At 43.8% G+C, this 26,223-nt stretch overlaps 1 protein-coding gene across 1 annotated transcript; it reads left to right on the top strand.

Moving 5' to 3' along the window:
* The first annotated feature begins 8,732 nt into the window (after positions 1 to 8,732).
* Positions 8,733 to 21,896, top strand: LOC146856374 (chymotrypsin-like elastase family member 1). The gene is made up of 8 exons (XM_085650724.1): positions 8,733 to 8,847; positions 9,438 to 9,526; positions 11,100 to 11,200; positions 13,398 to 13,523; positions 15,054 to 15,190; positions 19,020 to 19,165; positions 20,684 to 20,833; positions 21,732 to 21,896. The coding sequence occupies exons 1-8, from the start codon at positions 8,733 to 8,735 to the stop codon at positions 21,747 to 21,749; spliced, it is 882 nt and encodes a 293-aa protein (XP_085506850.1). The 3' UTR covers positions 21,750 to 21,896.
* Positions 21,897 to 26,223: the final 4,327 nt, after the last annotated feature.

Raw genomic sequence — 26,223 nt, 5'->3', positions numbered from 1 at the left:
ATGTCTACAGACTTGTGCAGAGTGAGGGGCCAGCCTCGTGCTCTGGGGACCACCACAGTAACAGATGCATGCCTTTATTCACAGAGAGTGCCGGTGGCACTCACTGGTGCAGCAGAAGCCAGAACGCAAACAAAGGACGAAAACAATCCCTGCATGTTTTGTGTCCCCACCCCTACCCGCCAATGCACAAGCATGACGCGATCACAGAAGCACATCAGTTCATGTCTCCTTGATTATGGGGTTAGATACAGGGGTGATCTTGAGTGATGCGTTCTTACACCATGTGAAGCTCTTTACATGAGCACCAGTTTGTTTACACAAGGTCACGTTCATTTTCACAGGTACCGGGAAATTAAGTGGTTTGCCTAGAATCACCGCGTGGTGAGCCAAAGCTGAGGCTTGAGCCTGGTTCCCCTGTTACAAAATTTGCCATGCATTTGCCGCCCGTACCGCCACACCATGGGAAGAGGGGTTGTGGCAGGCAGAAGCCCCTTATGGGGTCGAGTTTCCAGCAGGACCTCGAGATAAGCCAGGCTTCGGGACAGAGTTTTCAGTTGTGTCCCGCCCTCCAATATCTGGACGCAATAACTGGAAGCTAAGAGACACTTAAAAATATTAGCCAGGTGGCAAAGGGAAAAGAAAACAACAGCAATTCACCCCTGTGCAAACGCCCCCGTTTCTGAGACAGCTGCCAAGATACCCACATTTAAAAATAGTACAGATGCCACATAATGCTGGATTGGGACAAGCGAATCAATTCCCAAAACTCTAGCCAAACAGAGCTCTTTATTAAATGGGCAATAACTTGAAGGGCCAAATCGAGTGTTCTGGTTTCCAAGAGCATCTTTTTTTATATATAGCAGGAACTTGAACCAAAGTTATTGGAGAGGTTTACATGAGCAGCAGGTACAGTGCACAAGGACACGGTACTGCGTTAATAGCAAGTACTCGTGCTACTTACAGGCAGCGCCCCCTGCTCCCTTAATGTGCAACACCTGATGAAGTGAGATTGATATGAGCAGCTGATGTTAAAGGGGTCACAGTGGTGCAGAAAGTGAAACACAGATACATACATCCTCTCTTTCACTCACCTTTGAACTGGCTGGGGGGCTGGTGTAGAGCTTACTCAAGAGCCAGAGGCCTGTGGTGAACAGATGCTGTTGAGTGGAAAAGGGCTGCGCCAGGGATGAACAGCTGGACAGGAGGCAAATCCGAGGGCCAAGAGTACATGTGTTGACAGGAGCCGAGGCATCCTTCCTCAATCAAGGTGGTCCTGTGGTAGTCACAGCCGTGCGGGTAAAAAAGGAGGAAGTACATGGTAAGCCCCAAAAATGAAGGGCAAAAAGGTATGGGGCCGGGACAGTGAAGTGTTGACATGCCCACCAGTGACACATGGATCTGACCACGATTGGGTCAAAGGAACCTGGAGGCAGGTCAGCATGTTATGGGGACAGGCCAGAGGTCACTGCAGGAACCTCATTGGAAGGAATTTCTGACACATCAAAATATTTATGATCCTGCAGGTGTTACTGTGGGCAGGGCACATTCCTAAAATCAGGAGAAGGGGCATGCCAAGGCAACCCTGGGCTGCAGCACGGCTGGCCTGCACAATTCTCTGAATCCGCCTCACACTGGGTGGATTCTAGCCCACATTTTGGTTACCCGTCCAACTTGCTTTTTCCTCGCAGAACCGGGTAAAAAATATCGTCCAATTGTGTGAGAAGTAGCCCAAACTGACAACCCTGTTCAGCCGTCCTGTGACCACTGGCCATAGGTTACTACTGAGTAAGGAGGAAGGGGAGTCCTGTGGGTCATCATGCAAGCATAGTCTACTCCCGGAGAGTAGAGAACACAGCAGCCTGTTTTTGGAAACATGTATGCCATGGAAATATCGAAGTAGTCGAACAAAAACACACCATTTTTTACATTAAAGACAACCCCTTGCCGCGACGCAACAATGCCATTACACATATCCCCTCCCTACCTCCTACCCCCAGATTCACACCCCCATCCAAACCTGCGCTTCCCATTAAAAAAAATGTTATTCCACTTTAATATAGCGGGAACACTACCCGAAGGTACTGGAGTGCTTTACATGAGCACCAGTTACTTTATACAAGAACACACTCAGCTTCCCTACAACTGCACAACTCTCTAATTAGCATGGAGGTCTACATTTGGTGTCAGTGTGCTATTTAAACTTCTTTCCCTGTCTCACTTTGCTTGCTCCTTCTATGACAAAACAACATTAGCCATTCCACATAACTCTCACATCTGCGAGAGCTTTTTGGCCCCATCAATGTTTTATTTACCCATGTAGTACAGCAGCACAGCTGTGCAAATTGGGCCAAAAGTTAAGAAAAAAAACCACTATGATGCTGTCAGCATTTACCTCATCATTGCACTTATGTTTTCACTTTCAAACATGCTGTACAACATAGCTAAAAAACAATGGCAAAGACAATACATTTTACTTTATTTGTATGTACGGCCAGCATTTTCCGTGTCATAGTGGTTTTAAAAAAAAACTTTTTTTATATTGCACAGCACCTCAATTGCTCTGCAAAATGTAAAAAAACATTAGCAAAGTCAATAAAAGTTGCACAGGCGAATCCTAAAGGCTTTGCCAATGCTTTTCTTTTTGTCTTTTACTGGTACCTTTTTACTTTGTCATTAATAATTCTTTGACTTGTGATCAGTTAGTCCACAGAATATGAAAGAGCTTTAGTTAAAATAAGATATAAACAGTAAAAAGATCAACCATGGAGCTGGTGTAAAAAACAGCTGTTCACTCCTGTCACCACACCATCAACCGCCAAATCCCCAACGTTAATTGATCTTCTCACCAACGTTACACTTACATGGAATATTCACAAGGGAAGCAAGCACTCATGCTATACATATACAAGGTGCCCCTTCCTGCACAAAAACAATCCTGCCTACAATGCACGCAGCCTTGCAACATGGTGCCTGCATTGGCGCTAGCCAGCCAAAAGGGCGCAGGAAAGAACAGGAATGTGCCATATATTGTTAAATAAGGCGCATTCCTGCCCTTTCCCTTTACACTGCGCAGCAAGGTGGCTTGCTGCACTGAGGTAAAGTTTGATAAATAAGCCCCACAGTCCTTTTGCAAACACATTCAGAAGCAAATGTTACTTTTCCTTCTTGCTTCCAAGGTGGATCTCTGCAAGGTTCTCTCCTCCTGCTGCTTTACCTTTCAAATAGTGAGCCTGTTTTACTAGGCCGGGTCTATGCACACATTCTCTCTTGATAAATTAAGTCATTTTTCCATGCAAACAGAGCTCATCTTTATGTAGCATGCATTATTATCCCGCGAGAGTAAAGTAAAAAATAACAGTGGAGTCGACTCACGAAAATGCCCAGTGGTTTAAGGTGTCTTTACAAGGACTGGAAATGTATGTGGGCTGCCAGTTTCCTTTTTTTTTTTTCTTAGCCACTTGTAAGTACAATAAGAACAAAAACATACATAGCACAGAAAAGAAAAAGTACTAAACATAAGAACATAACATACTAAGCATAGTAAAGAACATGTACAAACAGCCATCATAGAAGTATTGACAAAGCCCAATCGAGAAGAGTTACAAATATATACAAACACTCAATACCAATAACAATTAAATAATTAATCCCACTGAAGACTTGACCAAACACTCCCAAATTTAACCCTTGACCTAAACCCCTAGCTTTAGCTAATGCCAATTCCATTTCACAGACCCCCCTCAATAATAACCAAAAGTCAGTAATCTTGGGACTAAGCATGTCAATCCATACCCTGGAGATACACAACCGAGCACAAACAATAATAATTGAAACTAAAGATTTCGATAGATTGCCCGAATCCGCTACTGTCCCCAATAGAATTTCTTTCTCGGTTAGTTGAATCTCCTTGCCAGCTAACCTACTCAACACACGGGCAACCTCATACCAAAACATGGTTAGCGATAATGCAATGTTGTTGCAACTTTAAATTGATTGAGGTGACAGCAGAGTTGATTGAGACCATTGAATCAAAGACCTCTTCCGTAGTGATATCAATTGCAAAAATACGATTCAATTTAGCTGTAATCTGTATTCCATCATCCTCCAATTCAGATATAAAACTCTGGTAGGCTTTCCCTATAAAACGCCGCCCTGAGGTCTTAAAAATAACCCGTAATACCTCAGATGTATGAGGGAGGGCTAACAGGCCCTTCCCTTGGATAAAGAAGTCCCTAACTTGCAGGTATTTGAAAAAAGAGTTATGGGATAACCCAAATTCATCTTTTAATGAGGAAAATGACCTAAAACCGTATTCGTCATAAAGCTGCCCTAGCCGTATTATACCACACTGTAGCCACATTCTCCCCACTGAGTCCGAAAAAATACCAGGAAACCTCGGATTGCCCCACAAAAATATAAATTTGTGTAAATCTGGCACTGCAAAAGCTTTGCAGATATCTTGCCAGATGCGGGAGATATGTCTGATTATCTTGAAGCAAACTCTCTTGTAGTAGTTCGGATCAGACAAATGATGTAGTAGAAACCCCGTGTTTAAGCCATAAGCCAGCTGATACGCAAACCACATTTTGCCCACTTTGGGTCCCAAAAATAAGCTCTGGATATGGTTGAGAAAGGCTGCCCAAAAGTAGGTTCTAAAATCAGGAAGTTTAAACCCGCCTTGCTCATATGTCAACTTAATATATCTAAGAGCTCTCCTTGCTCTATGATAGCCACAAATAAAACTTCCAATAACACTATCAAGCCGTTTAAAAAAGGACATCGGATCTCTTAAAGGAATAGTGCGAAACAAGTAAAGAAATTTAGGTAAGATGTTCATTTTTATTATATTACACCTCCCAATAATAGTCAATGGCAGCTTATTATTATGAAATCTGTTTATTGGCATTTTGTAGATATAATCACAGTACCCAGTACATTGGAGCAGCCTGATGGCTAATAATTGAAATAAGACCAATGATACATCGATGGGCATGAGCATGGTGACAAACAGGATCAGGTGCTACATGCACCCATTAGGGAAAATGAACATTACGGGCCTCCCAACCAGCCCCATTATCTCAGCAACTCCCTCTGCTCTCACATCGCTGGGTGGCTACCCCTAGAGGAGCCACTCGTGATGCACCTGTACTTCCCTATTGTATTGCTATAAACAGTTCCCTTAAACAATAAGAAAAGAGGGCAAAACAACAAGTGCCTCTATCTAACAACAGCAGCAACTACAGCATTCTCTGTAACATCCCCGTGTTCCGCCCCCCAGCCTGACCCCCCCCCCCCTTCAACCCCGCATCCCTTCGTGCAGCCAGCTTAATTGAACATATCTTTCCACACTCCGGTACCACACCTAGTCATCTAGTCATCTAAGGCCTTTTAAGTAGGCCTGGGCAAAAATTTCGTTCCGTTCGCGGAAATTGCGATAATTTGACATTTTTGCGTTCCGCGTTCCGCGGAGAGCGCGAAAATGTCAAAAATTCCGGTTTCCGCAGCTTGGCGATAATTTGTTTCTTGCTCGCGCTGTAAAATGATACATTCTCGCGCGCGCGCGATCGCCTTACCTGAATCCCTGCGTTCGCCGACAAGTTTTCTTGATCCGGTCGCGTTCTCCATGAGATGTTGTATTGTTTTTAGCCATTTGCGCTGTCTTCGCGCCCGCAGTGACGTCATGCGTCGCGCGATCACGTCTTTCTTCTCGCGATCATGCACCGCGAGAACAACTCAAAACAAGATGGCCGCGCCCACAAGCAACCACATGGGTAAGTTGGCGACCCGCAACCATGCAGAAAATCTCGCGAACATGCCGGAAAAAAACTTCCGCATCTTCGCGATATTTCTGCTTGTTTGCGATAATTTTAAACATTCTCGCGATAATTTGCGAAGGTTAATTCCGCAAATTCCGCCCACCCCTACTTTTAAGACATCTGTCATGCCTGACTCCCTGTCCGACCTTCATCTCCCTCCTCCACATTAAGTGGATCCCCATAGTTAGTAAAAATCATGTCAAATCTGGAGTACTGTTTGTGGGGATGGGAAAAAAAAGTAAACCCCGGCGTTGTAGGAAACAGTATCCTCCAAGCATCCCTCAGATGATGAATATGTAACAGGTCATGTATAGCTACCCTCACCTGAACCATTCTAGCTCTAACAGACGTACATGTAGTATCAATTTTTTTTATCTAAAATGCAGTTGAAATCTCCCATTACTATGAGATCCCCAGCCCATTCTAACAATTCAGAGTTTAGATAAGAAATAACCTCAGGGCAATCAACATTAGGACCATAGACCATACATACTGTCACCTTACATCCAAGAATTGAGAGCTGAGCAATTGCCCATCTTCCCCTAGAGTCTGCATGTGTACGTAGAACCGTGATTTTGGCATATTTATCCTTCAGTAGGGCGACCCCACGTATAGATGCCGTCTGCGACGTACACACAATCAAATCGTAGCCAAGCTGTTTAAAATAAATTCTATCTTTATAGGCCAAGTGGGTTTCAACAAGTCCGACTATTTCAGGCTTACATTTTTAAGCTCTTCAGCTACCAATCGCCTTTTACTAACCAGATTCAGCCCACAAACGTTCCAACTCAAAAATGTAACACTTGACATTAAACAAATTTTGAACTACCGAATCGTACTCTATCCATAGCAATAAAAGTAATCTTTCCCCAAGCCTATGCTCAATACTATGTGTGTACCTTTTCTGTGCTACTTTAACTACAACGTGGCTGTTTAACCCCCCCCTCCCCCCACCAACTCCCATCCCCCTACCCTGTTTCTTGGAAAAGGAATCACCCCCGTGTTAAGCTGTCCTGAACCGACAGCAAGCGAATGACACCATAGCCGCCCCCCCCCAGAAACCCCAATAAAGCCCCCACACCATACCACCTCCATCCATACCCGCCCGACGAACAGAGCAAAATCCCCCCAAAAAAATAATAGAAAGGCCAGAACATTCAATATAGAACAGAAAAAGAACCATTTTCATTAAATCCCGTATGGAATTTTCTGTCAACCCCCCATTCACATTAAACCAAGATAGTGTACAAGTCAAGCATTGGGGTGGATTGCCAATTAACCAGTGCCTTTTTTGCCTCCTGCTCATTAACAAAGAAATATGTACGGCCATCCTTGATAATTTTTAAACGAGCAGGCTCCTGTAGAAAAACCTGTGAGCAAACAGTCTTAAATGAATCCATAAGTTGGTGGAGCTGCCATCGTTTGTCCATAGTTGACTTACACAGATCAGACCTCACAAAAATTGACATAGTATCTACTTTAACAGGAGCAGTCGGCCGGGCCTTAAAACGGAGCAAAAAGCACAAGGCAGCACACATGGAAAAAGCCAAAACGAGGAGAAATAAAGCATTTCTCCTCGTTTTGCCACCTTAAGACCAGGATTTTTCTGGTCTTAAGTTTAGCGCTGCCACCTATTATCGCTAAGCTTGATAATAGGTGGCAGCGTCGACTTCAATGGGTGTTGTGGTGGAACGCCCACCACAACACCCACTGCACGCCCCCCCTTACACGATAAGTTTATTGTGAAAGGGGCCTTATTATCAAGGCAGCGTTGAGCCAGTTAACGTGGCTTTAAGCCACTTTAATTGGCTTAACGCTGCCTTGATTATAGGACGATAAAATTATCGCTGCGTTATCGGCAGAAAAGTGCAGATAACACGGCGATATAGGCCTTGCTAATATGCCCCATAATTTGCGAAGGTGCTGCAAATGAAAATAAACCGCCTTTTATCCCGGAGTTGGCTCCAATAAAAAATCCTGATCATAACACCCCCCATCCACTCTCTCCCCTGAATTACAATGGTCTTGCGTAGCTAGAGTCAGACATATACTCAACTCCGCAGGCAGTGTCTCCTGCCACATTACGCACTTTGGGCCTTCTACCAAATCCTCTGCTTTAGGTAGCTTTAAGGCAAGTCTCTACCATCAGGTTATATTTTTATGTTCTATAACAATTTTATTGGTATGTAATAAGAAAACACGTACAGATAGACCACTATTGCAGAGGTTCTGTGATACAAACAGAAGCTGAACACCCCAAAACAGAAAAAAGAAACGATAGAAAATGGCAATAAAGAAATAAGTACATGAGTACGTTTGGTACATAACAGCCATTTTCAATTAAGATACAGAATCACAAAAATAGAGATTATGTTAAATGATGTGGATGCAATCACTGAAAAGACAGTAAGATAGGACTCAATGATCTTATTAGAGGTGGGATATCATGAAAGCTGTGTCGTATAATCAAAATGCGTGCAGACAGCTTCATAATTAGATATATTCCTCGTGGAAGGTCGTTTTATATGTTCTGCAATTTGTGTCCGAAAATATAACAAACTGTGTTGCATGCTGACGAGTTGTGATGCTCCCATTGGTGTGTGCTGTTGTTACACGTTTACAAAGATAATGTGTGTCTCTTATTTTTTGCTTGAAGGCCCTGCTCATCTGAAGTCTAATTTCCTAATTCAATTCTTATTTCGAAAAGGTGCAGAGCCCTGATCCTGCGATGGTGGAATATGTTTTTGCCTCGGCCTGTGTCATCGAGTTTATCATTGAATGTAAATTTAGCCCTCTTCAAAAAAGAACAAATGTACTTATCTGTCTCTGCGTGTGTAAGCTGCGCATCACCTGGACCCGTTCCCAGAGATGCAGGTGGTGGGGGTCCCACGCACGTGGACGGACGGGATTAACTACATGGCCATTTGGGCTATAAAAAGGAAAGCAGAAGTTGGAGTTTTCAGAGCAGGACTTCCCCGAGGCTTATTCACAATGCTCAGGCTCCTGGCCCTCGCTGCCCTCGTCCTATCAGGTGAGTGCATCCCTTGAAACCTGTTTTTTGGCTTAGTGCATTTTCCACGCTAGTCTGGGTTAATTCTCCTTGTAACTTATCTTTCCTGATCCTGACCTATTCCCAAGACATGCTCATTTCTGGCTTAAAACAAGGAGGGCACGTTTTACTAAGGGCACACCAGTATTTGAAACCTACCTGCTCTGTGGATTTATGTTCAAAAGGCTTGTTCTTAGAAGGGTTTTCCCTGGGTGGCCTTCAGCGCCCTTTGAAACTATTGGACCTGATATAAGTGTGACTGGCCCTGCTGAAGGCGGTGTAGATCAGAACTTGTGGAGGCTTTCTCCATTGGGAGCATAGATAACAACTGAGGACGAGATGGTAAAACATATCCCATTCTGTGGTAGCATAGTCGGAAAATGTGCCTTCTCAGCTGGCCGGCTCTTGTTGTCACAGAATATCTGAAAGTGTGTGGTGTGACTGGGAGTTTGAGTGTGGTGAGCTTTTGCGTGGAGACATCCATGGGATAACTTTGTTGGCCTGGTAGGAGCCCCCACTTTTGAGAACGTTTGAGTTGCCCACTCCTCCTGTCACTCTTCTGTCTTCAACAGGACACTGTTTTGTAGCTGACTTTGAGGACAATGTCAATGTACGTGTCGTGGGAGGCACCGAGGCCAAGAAGAACTCCTGGCCGACCCAGGTAAATACCAGACCGCCCGAGACTGTGCCTCGTGCAACTTTCAAGTGTTACAATACATTTACCTTCTTGGATGTGCTTTTAGTATGTTTGTGACACAGCCATTTTTATCAAGCATATAGGTGGTAATTTCTTAACAAACCAGCCTCACAAAAACAGACAAACTAATATTAACAATAAAGGCAGAATAAAGACCCAGAGCACACAGCCTAGGTTTTGGGGAGTTGCATTGTTCAAGGCAGGGGTTCAGCCTAGTAATGCTTGGAGAACAATCACCTCAAGCTTAACCATGTCCGCTCACTCAGTTCTGTAATGTATTTGCCTCCCTGGGTTTGAAAATGGAGATGGCAAAACCACAAACAATGGGAACGCAAAAAAAAAAACAGGGCGGGAGGAGCCTATCACAAACTACTTAGGAAGAACATGAGACTCTGTAAGCAGAAGCAACCACTTCAACTCATCGAAGTTGGGCAGGCAGCCGCGGAGTTAGGCTGCGAGCTCGAGAGGTCTCTGCTGAGGATTTGGTCAGCATCTAGGTACTGCATCATGTGATGGTTTGGTTTAGATCATGGCAGAATCTGAAACACTGTTATCAGTAACTTCATCCTGGACAGTTATTTCAACCGTGAGCCTGCTGTATCCCTGGAGCAGCAAAGGCACAGCTTGGGCCACTGTGTATTTGGTAGTCTTTTACTAGTAAAAGAAGACTTGTCTATTATCAAACTGAATCCTGCTTGTAAAATGGTGTAAATATAGTATAATTTACACTTGGTCCACAACTCGAGGGCACAGGTATTTCTTCGGAGATGTCAGGGGTGGAATATTATTACAAAGTAAAAGTGATTTGAGTTGCCATTTATGGCCCAAAAATGGATTTTTAAGTTTAATTGAGTGTTTCTGAAGTCTTTTGCTGAGGGTGTTAACAAATGTAAATTGCCCACCCCATCCGTATAGGTCTAAGTATAAGCGGGGCTGCGTAAATGTGAAACGGGCTATTAATAGCTGTTAAAGCCTGACGTGGGTGGTAAGGCTGTTAGCAATAATTCCCCTAATTTCACTCATCAAAGGCATAAAGGAAGCCCACTGTACCGGTCTTGCTCTGTGCCCCTGCTTTACACTCCCACTGAAGGAAGGACACAGTAGTTAGTGACAGAATTCAAAGCACTCTGATTCGCTGAGCTAATCTCAGGGTTTCATACAAGACGTTGATAGTGAGTGTGACTTCACTTTCAAAAGTAAAAAACAGACATAAAATATATTTTTATGAAAAATTGTAAATTGGCCCTGTCAGGCAGGTATTAACGTGGCTGTTACTGTAGAATGTGGGCAAGGGGATGTATTTCGATCTTGCTGACACTTTGCTATTGCTGTACTACTGCGTTTCTGTGATTTTGATTGGTGACTTTGTCTTTAGAAAGATTTGCCAATTCCCACCACCCACTTCCTGGAACTTGAAGAGAGGTGTTTGGGTTCTACAAAAAAAGAGTATTCGAGCTGGTCATACTGGTTCGTGAAATGTTTACAAACAGGCCGGGTAACTTTACTGCATGTCACATCCATGGGTCTTTTCTCCTAGATTTCCCTCCAGTACAGCTCTGGTAGCAGCTGGTATCACACCTGCGGCGGGACCCTGATCAGGAACAACTGGGTGATGACGGCTGCTCACTGCGTGGACAGGTAACCAATGGAGACAAGGCAGACAATAAACCGATCTGTTCCTAAAGCCACATGAGCTGTGGTTGGCTCCTCGGACCACTGCACTGTGGAACAGAATAAACTTTCACATTCACAGTTCTGGTGTCTGGTGGACAGTTTGGTCACTCAGATAATAATCCACTCTGTTTCTTTTCTACAGGAGACCACTCCCTGGTAAAGTGATTCTACTAATTGTTTGAAACATCACTGTGGTGTTTTATACTGAAGCACATTCGCCCTTTTCCACCTATCCACATGCTCAGACCTCTTACTGAATAGCCCTCTCACTGATCCATTTGTCAATTGGATGAGATTAGGACAGCCACATTGCTTTGTAGATAAAGAGGCAATCTGCGAATACAGAATTTGTCTATTATTGCCATGGCTAATGTTATTCAACCATTTTATCAGTAAAGGGTTGTGTTCATTTTCTAATCTCAGACTTTAGGGTTATTTACTGTTACAGTTATTAAATATGTAATCTTCTGTGGTACTGCTCAGAAACTACGGCACATTAAAAGCTTCTACGATTTGTTTAAAATAATCTGAATAGAAACATAACACTCGAGGTGTCCCTGTTCCAAATTGATTCACGAATGAATAATAAATATAATTTGTGTGAGCAGCTCAGTGCTTACAATCCGCCACTCCCTCCAGGAATAACCTATTCTAACATGAACCTTTTGCATTATGACCTTTGGTATGTGGGACTCAGTAGCAAAGAACAAATACTACAAATAAGAGGCCGCTTTAAATTACTCTGTCCCATTACCAGGACTATATTTGAATAGTGGCAGTAGTGATAAATCCAGAAAAAAATTAACATAGTGGTGTCAGATTGTTTCATCTATCCGTCCAATTAGCCTTCACCAAAAAAACAAATGGGGCGCACTTTTGCCCACACCGCATAAAACAGATGAAGGCAAATCTTCCAACCGTTCCACCCTCACAAAGTGGTTGCTCTTCACCAAAGGGATTTTAACTTTTTATGGACGCTCTTAGCATGGGAGATGGTGTGGTCCAGTGGTTCAAAATCTGACTCCACAACTTGTGCCCCCACCCGAGGTATATTCCATGCCGCCATATAACTATTTTGTCAGACACTGGGCGAAATTACTTTTTTCTTCATTTACCTCATTCACTTTAAATCCAACAGCAACCACAGTACGAGCGAGTTTAGCTAATGAAGCACTTGGCATTCATATTCTTAACAAAAGATCAATACTGTGAAGAAAACATATCTGTGTAAGAATGACGCCAGTGGGCCTCAGGTGTGCTTGTAGTTACACTTACCTATACCTGTGGTAGGGAGTATAGGACTGTGGTTGTACGCGGTGCTTTAAATAGGGCCGGTATTGCCTGTTACGCAGTACCGGCACTTTCTTATTTTGAAAGGGAGAGTACTTGCACTTGTCAAGAGCGAAGTAATACTTTTAATTGGAGAGTACCGGCACTTCTCAGAAACAAGCAGGTACTCTGCTACAGAGTACCTGCACTTCTATTTTTCCATTTCAAGCACTGGTTGCACGGCCGGTGAGCTGCATGTTAATCGCCAGCGTCAGTAGCACGGCCTTCAAATGGCATTTCTTAAGCTGCAGGAATTCCATCCTGTACACTTCACGCAGAACAGAAAACTCAGCTGATAAATGAAGCATTATTAATAGATGTTCACTTATATCCGTGGAAATCAAAGATTTAATTCCTACTTTCGAAGGAGAAGTTTCCATTTTTAAGGCGTTTCATACAAAAAACTGTAAAAGGCCACATTTTTGTAACTTCACAAAATGCAAATGATGCACATTGCCTAGCTCTGCAGACAAAAGAGAACTTCACCCACCATCAGGTCCAGCCAACTGGGGTATGCACTGGTTCGTGTGAGCGAGGGGTCTAGTTCTGCACACAGAGGAGGAACAGGGTCTAGATTCACAAACTTGAAATAAATCACGACTTGGTGACTCGATTCATTTCGGTTACAATGGGTGAGGAATTACAGGCTCACCTCAACGTCCTTCTTTCCACAGCTACACAACAACGAGCGCCAAAAAAGACCCCAGCTCCATACTGAATAACACTACTACATGCAGAAAAACCATTAGCCCCAACAGCAGAGACCCAACTTTTAGCCACTGTCCCTACCAATGAGCAGGAATGACTCTTGTTGCTGCTTTTGCCTTTACAGAAATATGAACTTCCGCGTGGTTCTGGGCGATCACAACATTCGGACACACGAAGGTACTGAGCAGTACATCTCCGTCTCCAGGGTCATCAGGCACCCCAACTGGAACAGCAACAACATTGCTGCTGGGTAAGACATGTGTCTCTTCTAGCGTATGTACCACTTTACAAGAATCCTTTCTACGCAGTACGGCACCAGTAGTGGCTAGTGTTTGGGACGAGTGGCCGAGCGGGCAGGGGTGGGGGGGTGCTTTTAGGGGTCACGAAGGGAGAGGGGCAAAATAAAAAATAACAATAAAAAAAAGTACCTTCATCCGGCTTCGTCCCATGTCACGCGCCTTTTTTTCAGGCACAGGCTCCCAGTCTGCCCTGAGGCCAATCCTGAAGCTGCTCTCGCATGAGAGCAGCTTCAGCATTGGCCTGAGCGCTCTCAATTAGCGCCCCAGGACAGACTAGGAGTCTGTACCTGCTCTCTCTAGCCCTAGCAATGCAGCTGGGGTTGGAGAGAGCTTCAATGTGCATGAAGGTTTGGCCAGCCTGCAGTGAAGAGATTGCACTAACACTCCCCACAGTGCTGTCACCCCCCCAGGTTCCGACGCCAAGATTTGGCAGGAAAGCAGAAATAACACAAGTGTTTTATTTTTCCATTCCTGACATTTGGGGGGGGGGGGGGGAGACGCTCCTCCATCATAGCGGAGGGGCATATCTCTTTCCATTCCTTGACCATTAGAGGGTCACTAAACTGCTGACCTACATTGAAACTCAACGACAGACCATACTCGTATGAGGTGTCTTTACAGACTCCACATCCAGCCATTCAAGTATCAGCACTTCCTGCTGCACACATCACTATACGTCATCAATAGACCAGCATCATAGATAGGGTAAGAGCTTGAAGCAAATTTATCTCCTCTTCTCCAGCAAAGTCGAAGGGGTGTGGGATTTAGTAGTAGCCGACATCTTACAGTGACCTCTTACCAAGTTAGCATTATACGTGTGTGTAATGTTTCCCCTGAAGAAGGTGAGGCTGCTCTGCTGAGCAATGATCAAAACATGTCAGTTTGCTGTAATAACCAAGCTTGGTGACCTTCAGATGGTTTGTCACATGGTTTGTTTCTAATGAGCTAAACAGTGGACAGGGGTTACGCAGATGGACATTACTTGCAGCTAGCAGGGGTATCAGTTCACACCCCTGACTTTTCCTCTGCTATCCCTGGCACTGCCCTTCCTGCTACTGGCACAAGGGGCCATAAAAGCAGCAGTAGAAAGAGAAAGTAAACTTTCTGACGTTTTCTCTCCAGGCCCTTGCTATAACACCTTGAGCAGCACATGGCAAACTGCTCAGTGCTAATGATTGGGCAAGGGTTCAACACTGATATAAATGAGGTCAAAGAGATTTTATTTGCTTTTACCCTACCACCGACGTTTCGACAAAGTAATGTCTGTTGCTGCAGGCCCCAAAACCATAGCTTATCCTTGGATATTTTTTAGTCGATTCCCCTTGCAGGAGAAATTTGCTGGAATAGTTTGTATCTCCTGCTTAATGATGATTGTTTGTGGCCTTTAGTGGCTGGGAATTCTATGTCACACAGTACATTTCCTGTCAATGAACAGTCTCCTTTAATTTCCTTCTGCTTCTAACTCTGGTGATTTTTTCCAGGTATGACATTGCTCTTCTGAAACTGTCTAGCAACGCTGCTCTGAACAGCTACGTGCAGCTTGGGCGTCTGCCTCCAGATGGACAGGTCCTTTCCAACAAACATCCCTGCACCATCACCGGCTGGGGCATGACAAAAAGTGAGTATTTCTTGCCTCAGGTGCATCCAGCGTTATCTCAGGCTCATGAAGCCTATAGAAGAGAACACTCTGGGCGTTTATGCGCAAAACAGCACAGCAACCAGAGTTGCTGTGCTGGGTTGCATCAAAGGTTGTGAAAAAAACAGCACCATAACCAATAAGATATGGCGCTGTTTTTCTCTCCCCAGCACTAACTCACTTTAGGCTGCCATGCACCAACACACCAATTTTACCCCATTGTGCAAAGCAGTGTGCTTTCTCTCAAGCACAGGTATTGTACTGGAAGATTCAGCGAATAATCTATGCTTTAATAGCGCTCTCACTTTGTATGTGTGCTGTACAGTGCAGCACACATTCAGATTTGGAAAAAATCTAGAGATTTTTCAAAGTTGATCCACTGGTAAGCATTTTTGGTGCACATCCCTGCATACAAATGTTTGTAGATAAGGTTGTGTGTCAAAACCCATGGGTAGTTGCATGGGAGCACCCATGCACGCCCCCTTGACACTAAGTAGCACAAAATTGCACAAATTAGCACATAGAGCTTTACTTTAGGCAACCTTCCAATGCAACTCATGATTCGCATTTGAAAGTAAATCCCAGCACAACACTGTGCGCCAGGTTTGTTCCATTTTTTTAATGCAAAGCCAACACAAAATGTTAGCAAATCTGGGCCTTATTACCTACATTCTGGAGAGTTGAGATTGGCAAGTATTCCCAGCAAATACCAGAACTAGTTAGAAATTGTCAGTTCCAAAATTCTGTTGCGGGATGGTAATCCTATTACTTTTGAACTTGATTTCTTCCTTTTTGAAAATTGGTGTCTCCACTGCGTGCCTAAAGGCCTTCCTAGACTGCAAAGCTGTGGCCCAGGGCCAATTCTCATTGGTCGAAGGTCAATCAGTCTGCTTGGCTAAAATTTGTGTTTCAGCCAGTTGTATTTTCTGCCCTTGTATTCAGGCCAGTCTGTTTATAATCAGAATGGTGGAAACCAACTCGGAATTACTGAACAGATGCTGTGATTCAAGAAGCCAGCAAAAGGTCCCGCATTGGGTTGCTAGACATGGGATATAGTGTACACATCAGTCCATGCCCCATATTAGGGATTCACTCCTTGTTCTACCTTTCCATAGATGTGGAAGCAGATCCCCTATATACGAAACCCTCACATAAATATACTTCTTTGTTCCACAGATAGGAAATATCTTCTTCCAATCACGCCTACTGTGTTTTTGCACAGAAGCATTATACCAAATATGGGATGCATGCTCAGATCCAATCAGACCAGACAGACCCAGAACCAGACAACATCCATTTGGTCAAAACATGGACCTGGACCTCATTTAAAATTTAGATTTTCATTATTATGGGAAAATGATAACTGAGTATATGCATATTATGTGCTGCATGTTTTTTAGCCTAGGCCTATAGAATCCTACTGATGTCCTAATAAGCAACTAAAGAAAGTGTGAGCTGTTCTACCCGGGCACGCATTCTTCCCATCTTCAGTTCATCCCTCTACCCTCAGGATGGATATTAATTATCGTGGAAGATTCAGGGCACCCTGCAGATACGGAATGGCCCATTCCCCCACTTTCCAAGTTAACAAGCCTTAATCTGGCAAGACGTGACGAGTTGTTAAACAGTTCCATTTGCCCACTAATGCCCTGTCTAAACCATGGCTAACCCCAGTTTGCTAGTGAAATAGAGCCCTCTGTCTAAATTCCTCACTAATGTGAACATTGATCACATTGAAGACACAATATAAACATTTTACTTTTGTTTTGAAATTCTACAAAAAATAGCATTTACTCTTTCAAATTCATGTAAAGAACAGGAGGAGAACGTAGATTGACTTTGTACAATAAACTGTAACCAGCATGTAAACAAGGAAGAAGTAAGTAACGGCAATAAGCAACCCTAATCGTTTGCCTTTGTTAAAATAATTGGACACTAGATCCCATTATATCACTCAGACAACAGTAGCAAGAGCGTTGCCCCACTTAAAAATCCACCCAAAGATGAAAAATAAAATGGTAATTAATCACCATTTTATTTTTCATCCTCCATCCTGAGCCCAGTCGAGTGTCAGGATGGGGGGGGGACGCTGCTGAGTGACAGAAGCATGTCACTCAGCAGGTAGGAGGGTGAGCTGGTATGGCAGTGTTTGAAGTGTGCATGTCTTTTTGGCCAGCCGTCTTGCGACGGGCAGCCTCACATGTGTGCTTCAAACATCTCTAACCCAGCTGTCTTAGCTAGGTTAGAGAAAGCCAAAGCCTCCAGAGTGCATTGAAGCGCCGAGTGAGGCTTCTCTCACCAATCCTAGGGCTGCTGTCATTCTGGTCAGAGCAGCCCTAGGACTGGCCGAGGAAGTTGCTGCTTCCGGTTCCTGTGTTGAAAGAAGAGGTCCAGAGCGAGGACGTCGCCAAGTTATGTAAGTTTTATTTTTTAATATAAATTATTTTAAGCTTGCGCACGCCTGACCCTCTTCCCCCCTAGATGCCAGCTGCCGCCGACAGTAATGATCAAATACAACTGCGATCAGATCTGATCAGAAATGCACTGCTTAATCAGCTTCCCATTAGTCTCTCCTGTGCTTCTGCACATATGCTAGATGTTTTTGTCATATTTAATGAAAAATCAAAACAGAGCAATGCACTGCCATATCATTGAGGTTATGTCACATGTAATATCTTAGCATTTGGTTACATTTTTATTAGTACAGCCAAGGGATTATCCCTGACAAACAGGCAATAGCCTTTATGGGGCCAATATGCATCTGCCTCCTCTGTTCTTGGACCTGGCTTGGCAGTTCGGGCTGGACTGTTCCCATGAGGCACAGGGACAAGACTGATTTGCATATGGCATGGTTCAAACTGGAATGGCACGGTGAGCAAAAAAACGATGGATTTAGGCCCAGATCTCTTTACTGGGGTGAATGTATGACATTGTTCTGCATTCTGTCCATCAACTGTTGTTTTTGCATTTGTCCCCCGAGTGGTATGGGTATGCCCAGACGTGGGTCCCGTGCTCTCCATGCCACTGGAATCAAGCTATCCTGGCTGAAGAGGGGTGAAACCCCGAAACCGGTCCTAGGTTGCTTGTTTCCAGTCCAGGGAGGACCTGGCTTGGCAGTTCGGGCTGGACTGTTCCCATGAGGCACAGGGTCAAGACTTGATTTGTATATGGCTGGGTTCAAACTGGAATGGCATGGTGAGCAAAAAAAATCGATGGATTTGGGCCAAGATCTCTGTACTGGGGTGAATGTATGACATTGTTCTGCATTCTGTCCATCAACTGTTGTTTTTGCATTTGTCACCCCGAGTCGTACGGGTATGCCCAGATGTGGGTCCAGTGCTCTCCATGCCACTGGAATCAAGATATCCTGGCTGAAGAGGGGTGAAATCCCAAAACCGGTCCTAGGATGCTTGTTTCCAGTCCAGGGAGGACCTGGCTTGGCAGTTCAGGCTGGACTGTTCCCATGAGGCACAGGGTCAAGACTGATTTGCATATGGCTGGGTTCAAACTGGAATGGCCTGGTGAGCAAAAAAACGATGGATTTAAGCTCAGATCTCTGTACTGGGGTGAATGCATGACATTGTTCTGCATTCTGTCCATCAACTGTTGTTTTTGCATTCCTCTGTTCTTGGGGCAGGAAAAAGGAGATAAAAGTTGACCAAATATATTCAAATCACACTTGTCTGTCTCAAAGGAAGAGTATGGGGAGATCTGCAGTCAACTTCTAAAATGCTACAAATCATGAGTAATGAAAGTCTTGCTCTGAATAAATTAAGAGGCACAGGCAAGGTAATTGTGCCTTCTCTTGCAGGCAATGGCCAGGTGTCTGCCACCCTTCAGCAGGCGCCTCTTCCAGTCGTGGATCACAGGACCTGTACCTCTTCTTCCTACTGGGGGTCCTCAGTGAAAAGCACCATGGTGTGTGCGGGAGGAGACGGTGTGCGCTCTGGATGTCAAGTAAGTACTGAATGTATCAACATAACATGGGTTGTGTGTCCTAGAAGTCTTTTTAAAAAAAGGCCTCTGGCAAGCAAATACCACACCTCATCCAAGATATCATGTGCCCCATTGTTATAGTCTTCCTAAATGCTATTGACATGTTTCAATCAGTTAACTGCAAGGTGCTGATCTTACTTAGGATTTGATCTTCTACAGTACTACATATCCAATACCACAAGGAATTTGTAGGATTTCTTTCTTTCAATTATTTAATGATATTCCCTTCCTCAACCAGAACTCCGGTTATAACATTTACACAAAGCTATACATATAAATTAGTTATTGCTGTCTTGAAATATTTATTACTCTAACAATAGTCTGCTGTCTATGATCAACTGCAGTCAATGGACTTTTATTCATTTTAGTCCCCATCCTGGAAACCTAAGTGCGTGTAATCTAAAAGCCATGGGGTTGAATCATGGAGTGCCATCTAAGCATGCTATTTTTCGAAGACTGACAAAATGAGCAGCACAAAGTTGGGTCAAAACAATACTTCTTAGTTACAGCCTGACAAATATCAAAATGAATACTAAATAGTGCCATATTAATAGAAACAATACAAAAGTATGTGCTTCTTATCTCATTTATTTTGTTGGGGTGGTGAGACTAATGTGCACATGTCCTTAGTGCTAAATACATAAATGACCAAAATCTAGGATACATGCCCTTTCTGAGGTTGTTTCCAATAATTGAACTGCTTGTTCTTGAGCATACCAGTACAGCGTTTATTGGTGAGAATTGTTTCCATCAATACCCGGTCAATGTGACAAATGAAAAGTTTTACTTATTTTACACAACATTCTCATAGGGCTGTAGTGGAAGATTGGGCATATTCCAAAAATGCCTAACGGGATAAAGAGTAAACTCATCTGTGTGTAGTACAACGGCTACAGGGTCACAGTGGCCTGCACAAGTCTACTATCGGATGTACAGTAAGAAAATGAGTAAAACCAAGTTGGGTAACAACAATATGTGGTATTTTATGGCCACATCAAATTAAAGAATAATTCGTAGACTTGCCAAGTTAAAAACATACACAGATATGTGCTTCAGTTGATGCACAAATTTGCCTATTGTAAAATACACAGATAAAAATGTAAGCCATAATTCCCATTCTGAGTTTGCTCCAAGTAATCAAACTCTGTTTCTTCTTGTTTGGTTTAAAAAAAGAATTCCAGTACACTTTTATTGATGGCATGGTTTTCTTTTGATCACTGCTAGGGTAATATGTGCAAATTGAAAATATTACTTATACAGCACATTGTCCTCATAGAGTAATACAGACGCATGGGAGCATTTTTCAAGAAGGTCTAGGGAGCCAAAGTTAGCCCCATTCTCAATGGTAATCCATGGCATGACTGTACGAGCATCTGTAATTTGCCATAAATGTGGACATCTTTCCACCCATGAACCCAATATGCCTCAATCATTTTGTACCACTTGAAGTTCATAAAAATCTGTGTAATTGATTCTTAGGGAGATTCTGGTGGACCTCTTCACTGTGTTGTCAATGGTGCTAGCTACGTACATGGAGTGACCAGCTTTGTGTCCACCAGTGGATGCAACACAAAGAACAAGCCAACTGTGTTCACCAGGGTGTCAGCCTACATATCGTGGATGGACAACGTAAGTTTGATGCAGAAGACTCATGTAGATTAGCTCACCATGGCATCAAAGAATTAGTCCTTATCATAAATGAAGGGAGATGAGGGCTAGCGGTTAGGTTGGGGATTGTGGAACAAGGAAACCAAAAATCTTGATTCTAATTCTGGCGGCAGCATTTGAGCAACTTGTGTTATCCTGGGCAAATCAATGCATTTACTGGCACATCTTTTCCATTACCTTTATTTCAGTTTATACACCTAACCATTAGATTGGATGTTATGACTTCAAGGGAAAAAAATGATTTAAAAAGAAACAAACAGCGTCATATAAAAGGGTTCTTAATAAAGATAACTGAAATTACATAGACAAAAAAAATTGCTGGCAAATATTGTTTTACTCAAAGTATCTGAAAATAATAATAGTACCCACAGCTTCTTCTAGAATAATTTGTGTTTCACGAGTCACACAATCATAAATTAGAATTACATTTTCGTATAAATTCTTACCTGAATTAACTTAATTTTGTTATTATACTTGGTAGACATTAGGTTCTGATTCTTGGAGATTTTTTGAATCCTAACATCTGAGCTGTTGTTTTGGCAAATGCCATATAATATGTTTGCACTTATGCTAATAGCTTTTCCCGTAGCATGTACAGAATGTTGCACAATGCCAGGCTGTGTACAGTGTAAGGAGGGAAGTGAGGTTAGATTAGTTCAGCATAACAACACAACAGATCTTAATGGCATGTACGTAGGCAGGTAGATTGCAAGCATGCTGCCATCTTGTCAATAAACATTGGAGAAGCCAGGCTTGACTGGGGAGGTTACTGAGTGCTTCAGGACAAAGTGTATGATACCCTTGCATCTATGTGCGACACAATTATAATTTGCTGATAAATGCCCTTCTTTTCTTTTAGGTCATGAGGACGAACTAAATGCAATCAAAGTCTGAGACTTTTGGGTGACTCCTCTGGATACTTAGGTCTGGCTGATCGGATGTTCCAACATGTTTGTATCTCTGTGTACTAGTGAGAGACATGTATAGCACTCAGTAATAATTGTAATAAAGTGAAAAACTCGGATGAATGTCTTCTCTCGTTCCTTCTCCAGCTGCTCTTGATGCTATTAATAAGTCGGTATGCAGTATGCCCATAAAACATCTAAGAAGATACCTTTTAAGTATAGTCCAACTCAAAAGGTATCTAATTTTCTTTCATTACTGGCATACATTGGCTAATCAGATCGATAAGGAAATTAAAATTGGAATACTTACAAAATGGAATGACCTTAAAACCTCTAGTAGAATACCAAATAAGAATAATGTAGTCTGTTCATATTGTGTCTCATTCTCTTCCACTACAGAAATACACTTCATCAGTCTGCTGATAGCCCTCTAGGTAGATCCATCTGCAGTGGTTAATTTGTAAAAAAAACACAAGTGCCAGGGTCTCGTCAGGAGGCAGTTTGCACTAGCCCATTTTTCCTGTTAGCACCGTCTACAACAGAACCAACTACTAACCATGAAAGTTAGTAGTTGGTCTTTTCTTAACAGAGACTTGGCTTCAGATTGAAACTGATCCTGCCATTGTTCAGGCCCTTCCCCAGGGTTATTCAATACTCAGAACTGATCGTACATCTGGCAGAGGCGGAGGCCTGGCCATTATATTTAAAGACACCTTTAATTGTCGAACCACACCGACTATGCTATCAGAGTGTGAAAGCATGGCTTTTTCCCTAGAGTTTTCACCAACGAGCACCTTCTCCGGTCTACTGATCCATCGCCCCCCAGGAGTCCCAGGGCAATTTCTTTCCAATCTTTCCACCTTAGTTGCCAATATAGCACTGGCTCCAGCCAACTTTACGCTACTTGGTGACTTCAACATTCACTTAGACGATCCCTCTAATCATGTAGCCTGTGAACTACTTTCGGATCTTTCGGCGATCCAGCTCAATCAAAAAGGATTCGCCTCTACACATATCAAGGGCCATCTTCTTGATCATGTATTCAGCAATCTGGACAACCTGGTCGTAGGGAGCCCCTCCCCACTCCCTTGGGCGGATCATTTCTTAATCCCTCTAACCTGGGATACCTTTATGCCACGAACCCTCCCAGGAAACAACATCTACCTTGGGAAGGAAATGGTTTAGGCTGTCCTCCACTGACTGGATGGCTGCCCTTGAAAATACAAAACCGTCTATGGATCCTAATACCAATCTGGCCAACAGTAATTCTAATACCTGGATCCAAAGCTCCCTTGACCTAGTGCTTCCCAAAGAACCTATCCATAAAAAAATTAGACAGAAAACAGCTCCCTGGTTCTCCCTGAAATTAAGGGTATTAAAGCAATCTTGCAGAAGATTAGAGAAAAGTTGGAGACAAGACTTCTCAGAAACTAGGAAAGTGGAGTATAGGAAAGCAATCAGGCTATATAAATCTGAAATTAAAATTGCCCAAAGAATTTTATATGATGAGAAAATCAGCATAGCGGCAAACTCTCCTGAGGATATTTTTCGCATTGCAAAATCACTTCTCACTCTTCCTCAAAAACCTGCGACAACAGAAGGAGCTCTTACACGATGCAACAATTTAGCAGTCTTCTTCTATCAAAAAATTCAAAATATCTACTCTTCCTTCCCTATCACTACACTCAAGCCCACTACAACAGCAATAAGCAGCCCTATCTCCACGGCCAATTGCTCATTAGACGAGTTTCCCCCCCTTAGATGATGAATCTCTGGACCTGGTTGTCTCTAAAGTAATCTCAGGCTCACCATTGGACCCCGCCCCCCCCCACAACATCTTAAACTGGTTATTGAATCCACTCGCCCAGTCATCCTTGATGTTCTGAACTCCTCGGTCACCTCTGGTATGGTTCCCACAGCATGGAAATGCGCGATGGTCAGGGCCCTCTTGAAGAAGCCCAGTCTGGGCCAGCCCAATCTGTCCAACTATCGCCCAATTTCCCTCCTCCCTTGGCTGAGCAAACTGCTTGAGAGACACATTAACACCACACTGGTGGATTATTTAGAATCTAACAACCTGTTGTGTGACTCTCAGACAGGATTTCGTCCTCAGCATGGAACGGAAACGGAGGAGGCAAGGAGGCTGTTGGACCGAGGGGGAACAGCTGCAATTATTCTCCTGGATCTCAGTGCCTTGTTTGACGCTGTTAACCACAACATTCTGGCCCATCGACTTGAAAATATGGGACTGTCAGGCTCGGCACTGACCTGGCTCCAGTCATTTCTCAGCGACCGATGGCTCCAGGTCTTCGAGGGAGACGTGGTGTCCTCCCGGCTACCCCTCAGCTGTGGGGTTCCACAGGGCTCTGCCCTGAGCCCCACGCCTGTCAATATATACATGAGTCCTCTGGCGGAGGTTGTCCATCCATTCGGCATTAAGATCATCACCTACGCAGACGACACTCAGTTAGTGGTAGCACTAAATCGCACTGAGGGGTCGTCTAGTACCTTAGGCTCTTGCCTAGAGGCGGTGGCCGAGTGGATGGAACTCTCCTGTCTCAGGCTCAATGGGGACAAAACGGAGAGTATGCACCTGGATAATCCTCCATCCCCTGTCCCTGTCTCTCTGTGGCCAGTTCGCCTAGGCCCTGCTCCACCCCCAAAGACTCAGATTAAGAGCCTCGGCATGTGGCTTGACAGCTCTCTTGATTTTAACCACCAGGCCACCAAGCTCTCAGCCACCTGCTATGGACTGATGAGAATGTTGTGGAAAATGATCCCCCTCCTTCCCTTTCAGGCGAGAATAATTATGGTGCAGGCCCTTATTCTCTCTCGCCTTGATTACGGGAATGCCCTCTATCTCGGGGCTCCTCAATTTACTATCCACAAACTGCAAGTAACGCAGAATTGTGCTGCGCGCATGCTCTTCCAGACGCCGAGGTGGCAGTCTGCAAAACCAGCACTGAGGAATCTACATTGGCTGCCTGTTGAGGCCAGGATACAGTTTAAATCTATGTGCCTGGCTCACAAAGCCATCTGGAAAACTGGTCCGGCTATCATGCATTCCCTGGTCTCCCCCTATCTTCCCCACAGGACTCTGCATTCCAGCTCCTTGTGCCTGGCCACCCCCAAGAAAATACAAAGATCTAGATGGGGTGGTCGCTCATTCTCGTTTAATGCCGCCAAGATCTGGAACACTCTTTCCCTCACTCTTCGAGACAATAATAATCTCTTGGCTTTCCGGAGGCTCTTGAAAACCCACCTTTTCAAGATGCTTCCATAGCAGCACGGCCTTGTTCTTTTCTCTGTACTTCTTTCGAGCAGCGCTGGGAGGCCTCAGGGTAGCCATGCGCTATACAAATAGAAAAACAAGAAAAGAAAGTGGGGAGATGATGTGGCATAATGGCCAGAGCTGCTGACTTCGGAACTCGGGAACCAGGGTCGAGTGTCGGCTCAGCATCTTGTGATTCTGGGCAAATCGCTTAATCTGCCCGTGCCTACCATAAATGAATGCGTCCTTAACTGGTTCTCATGAAAAGCGCCGGTGTTGATGATCAAGTGTAGGTGCTGAGCACCGGAAACTACCAGCTCAAATTAAGCACTGTCCATGGTGCTGCATTATGGATAGAGTGCAATCTCTGAATCTACGCTGTGGTGCACGTGTCGGCAGCAGAGCATGACAATCGCCCTATCACAGTAAATGCGCTGTTCCCATTTCAGGTGCAAACCCATCATTGCACTGGGGCCAGCGCGTTAGTCTAAGACAAAGCGGCTGCTCAAAGCTGCTGGTCCGCATTTTACTGGTCAGGAGGCTGCAAAGCATGTACAGCATTCTGAAGCATTAGAAATTATTCTTGTTTTAAGTGTCAGGGTGGAATCTATATAACTTCGGTACTTAGCATTGTAAGTTTCCATTAAATATGTAAAGTTCTGGTTTCATATTAGTTATATAGTAATAGACTTTGTGTTATCCTTGATTTTTTACTCTACTCTGTACATAAAATCAGAAATGTGTGCCTTTAGCAGGCATTCCCAATCAAGTAATTCATAAAAAACGAATGGGTTTATTAAAAATTCCCCTATGTGATTAGTGGTACTGAAAGCTGAGCTTTTATGTAATGCTAACCACGTGATATTTGTAATGCTTTTTATTCTCCATCGCACAGGGCCTCATGTAAAAACATGCAGAGAAGACCAGCTATGGACACTTGGCTAGTCCACTCAAGTTCTAGTCTAATTTGAGGTTGTGGAGTCGAATTACACTGTTTCAACAACCTTCTAACCGCTTTTGCTGTGACTGAGTGTTTAATTTCTCAAAATAAGTCGGAGACCCATAAAATAGATGATTAATTTGGCCTTATAAACTGTTAAAGTTCCCCCACTGTGCTGCCGTCATAGCGGGTCATGAGCTTCTAAGTGCTTGAACCGTTGCCACTGCTCCCGGGA

This window comes from Triturus cristatus, chromosome 4_1, assembly GCF_964204655.1.
Source record: "Triturus cristatus chromosome 4_1, aTriCri1.1, whole genome shotgun sequence".
NCBI lineage: Eukaryota > Metazoa > Chordata > Amphibia > Caudata > Salamandridae > Triturus > Triturus cristatus.
The sequence above is the reverse complement of the archived record's forward strand: the minus strand, read 5'-3'. Positions and strand labels throughout refer to the sequence as shown.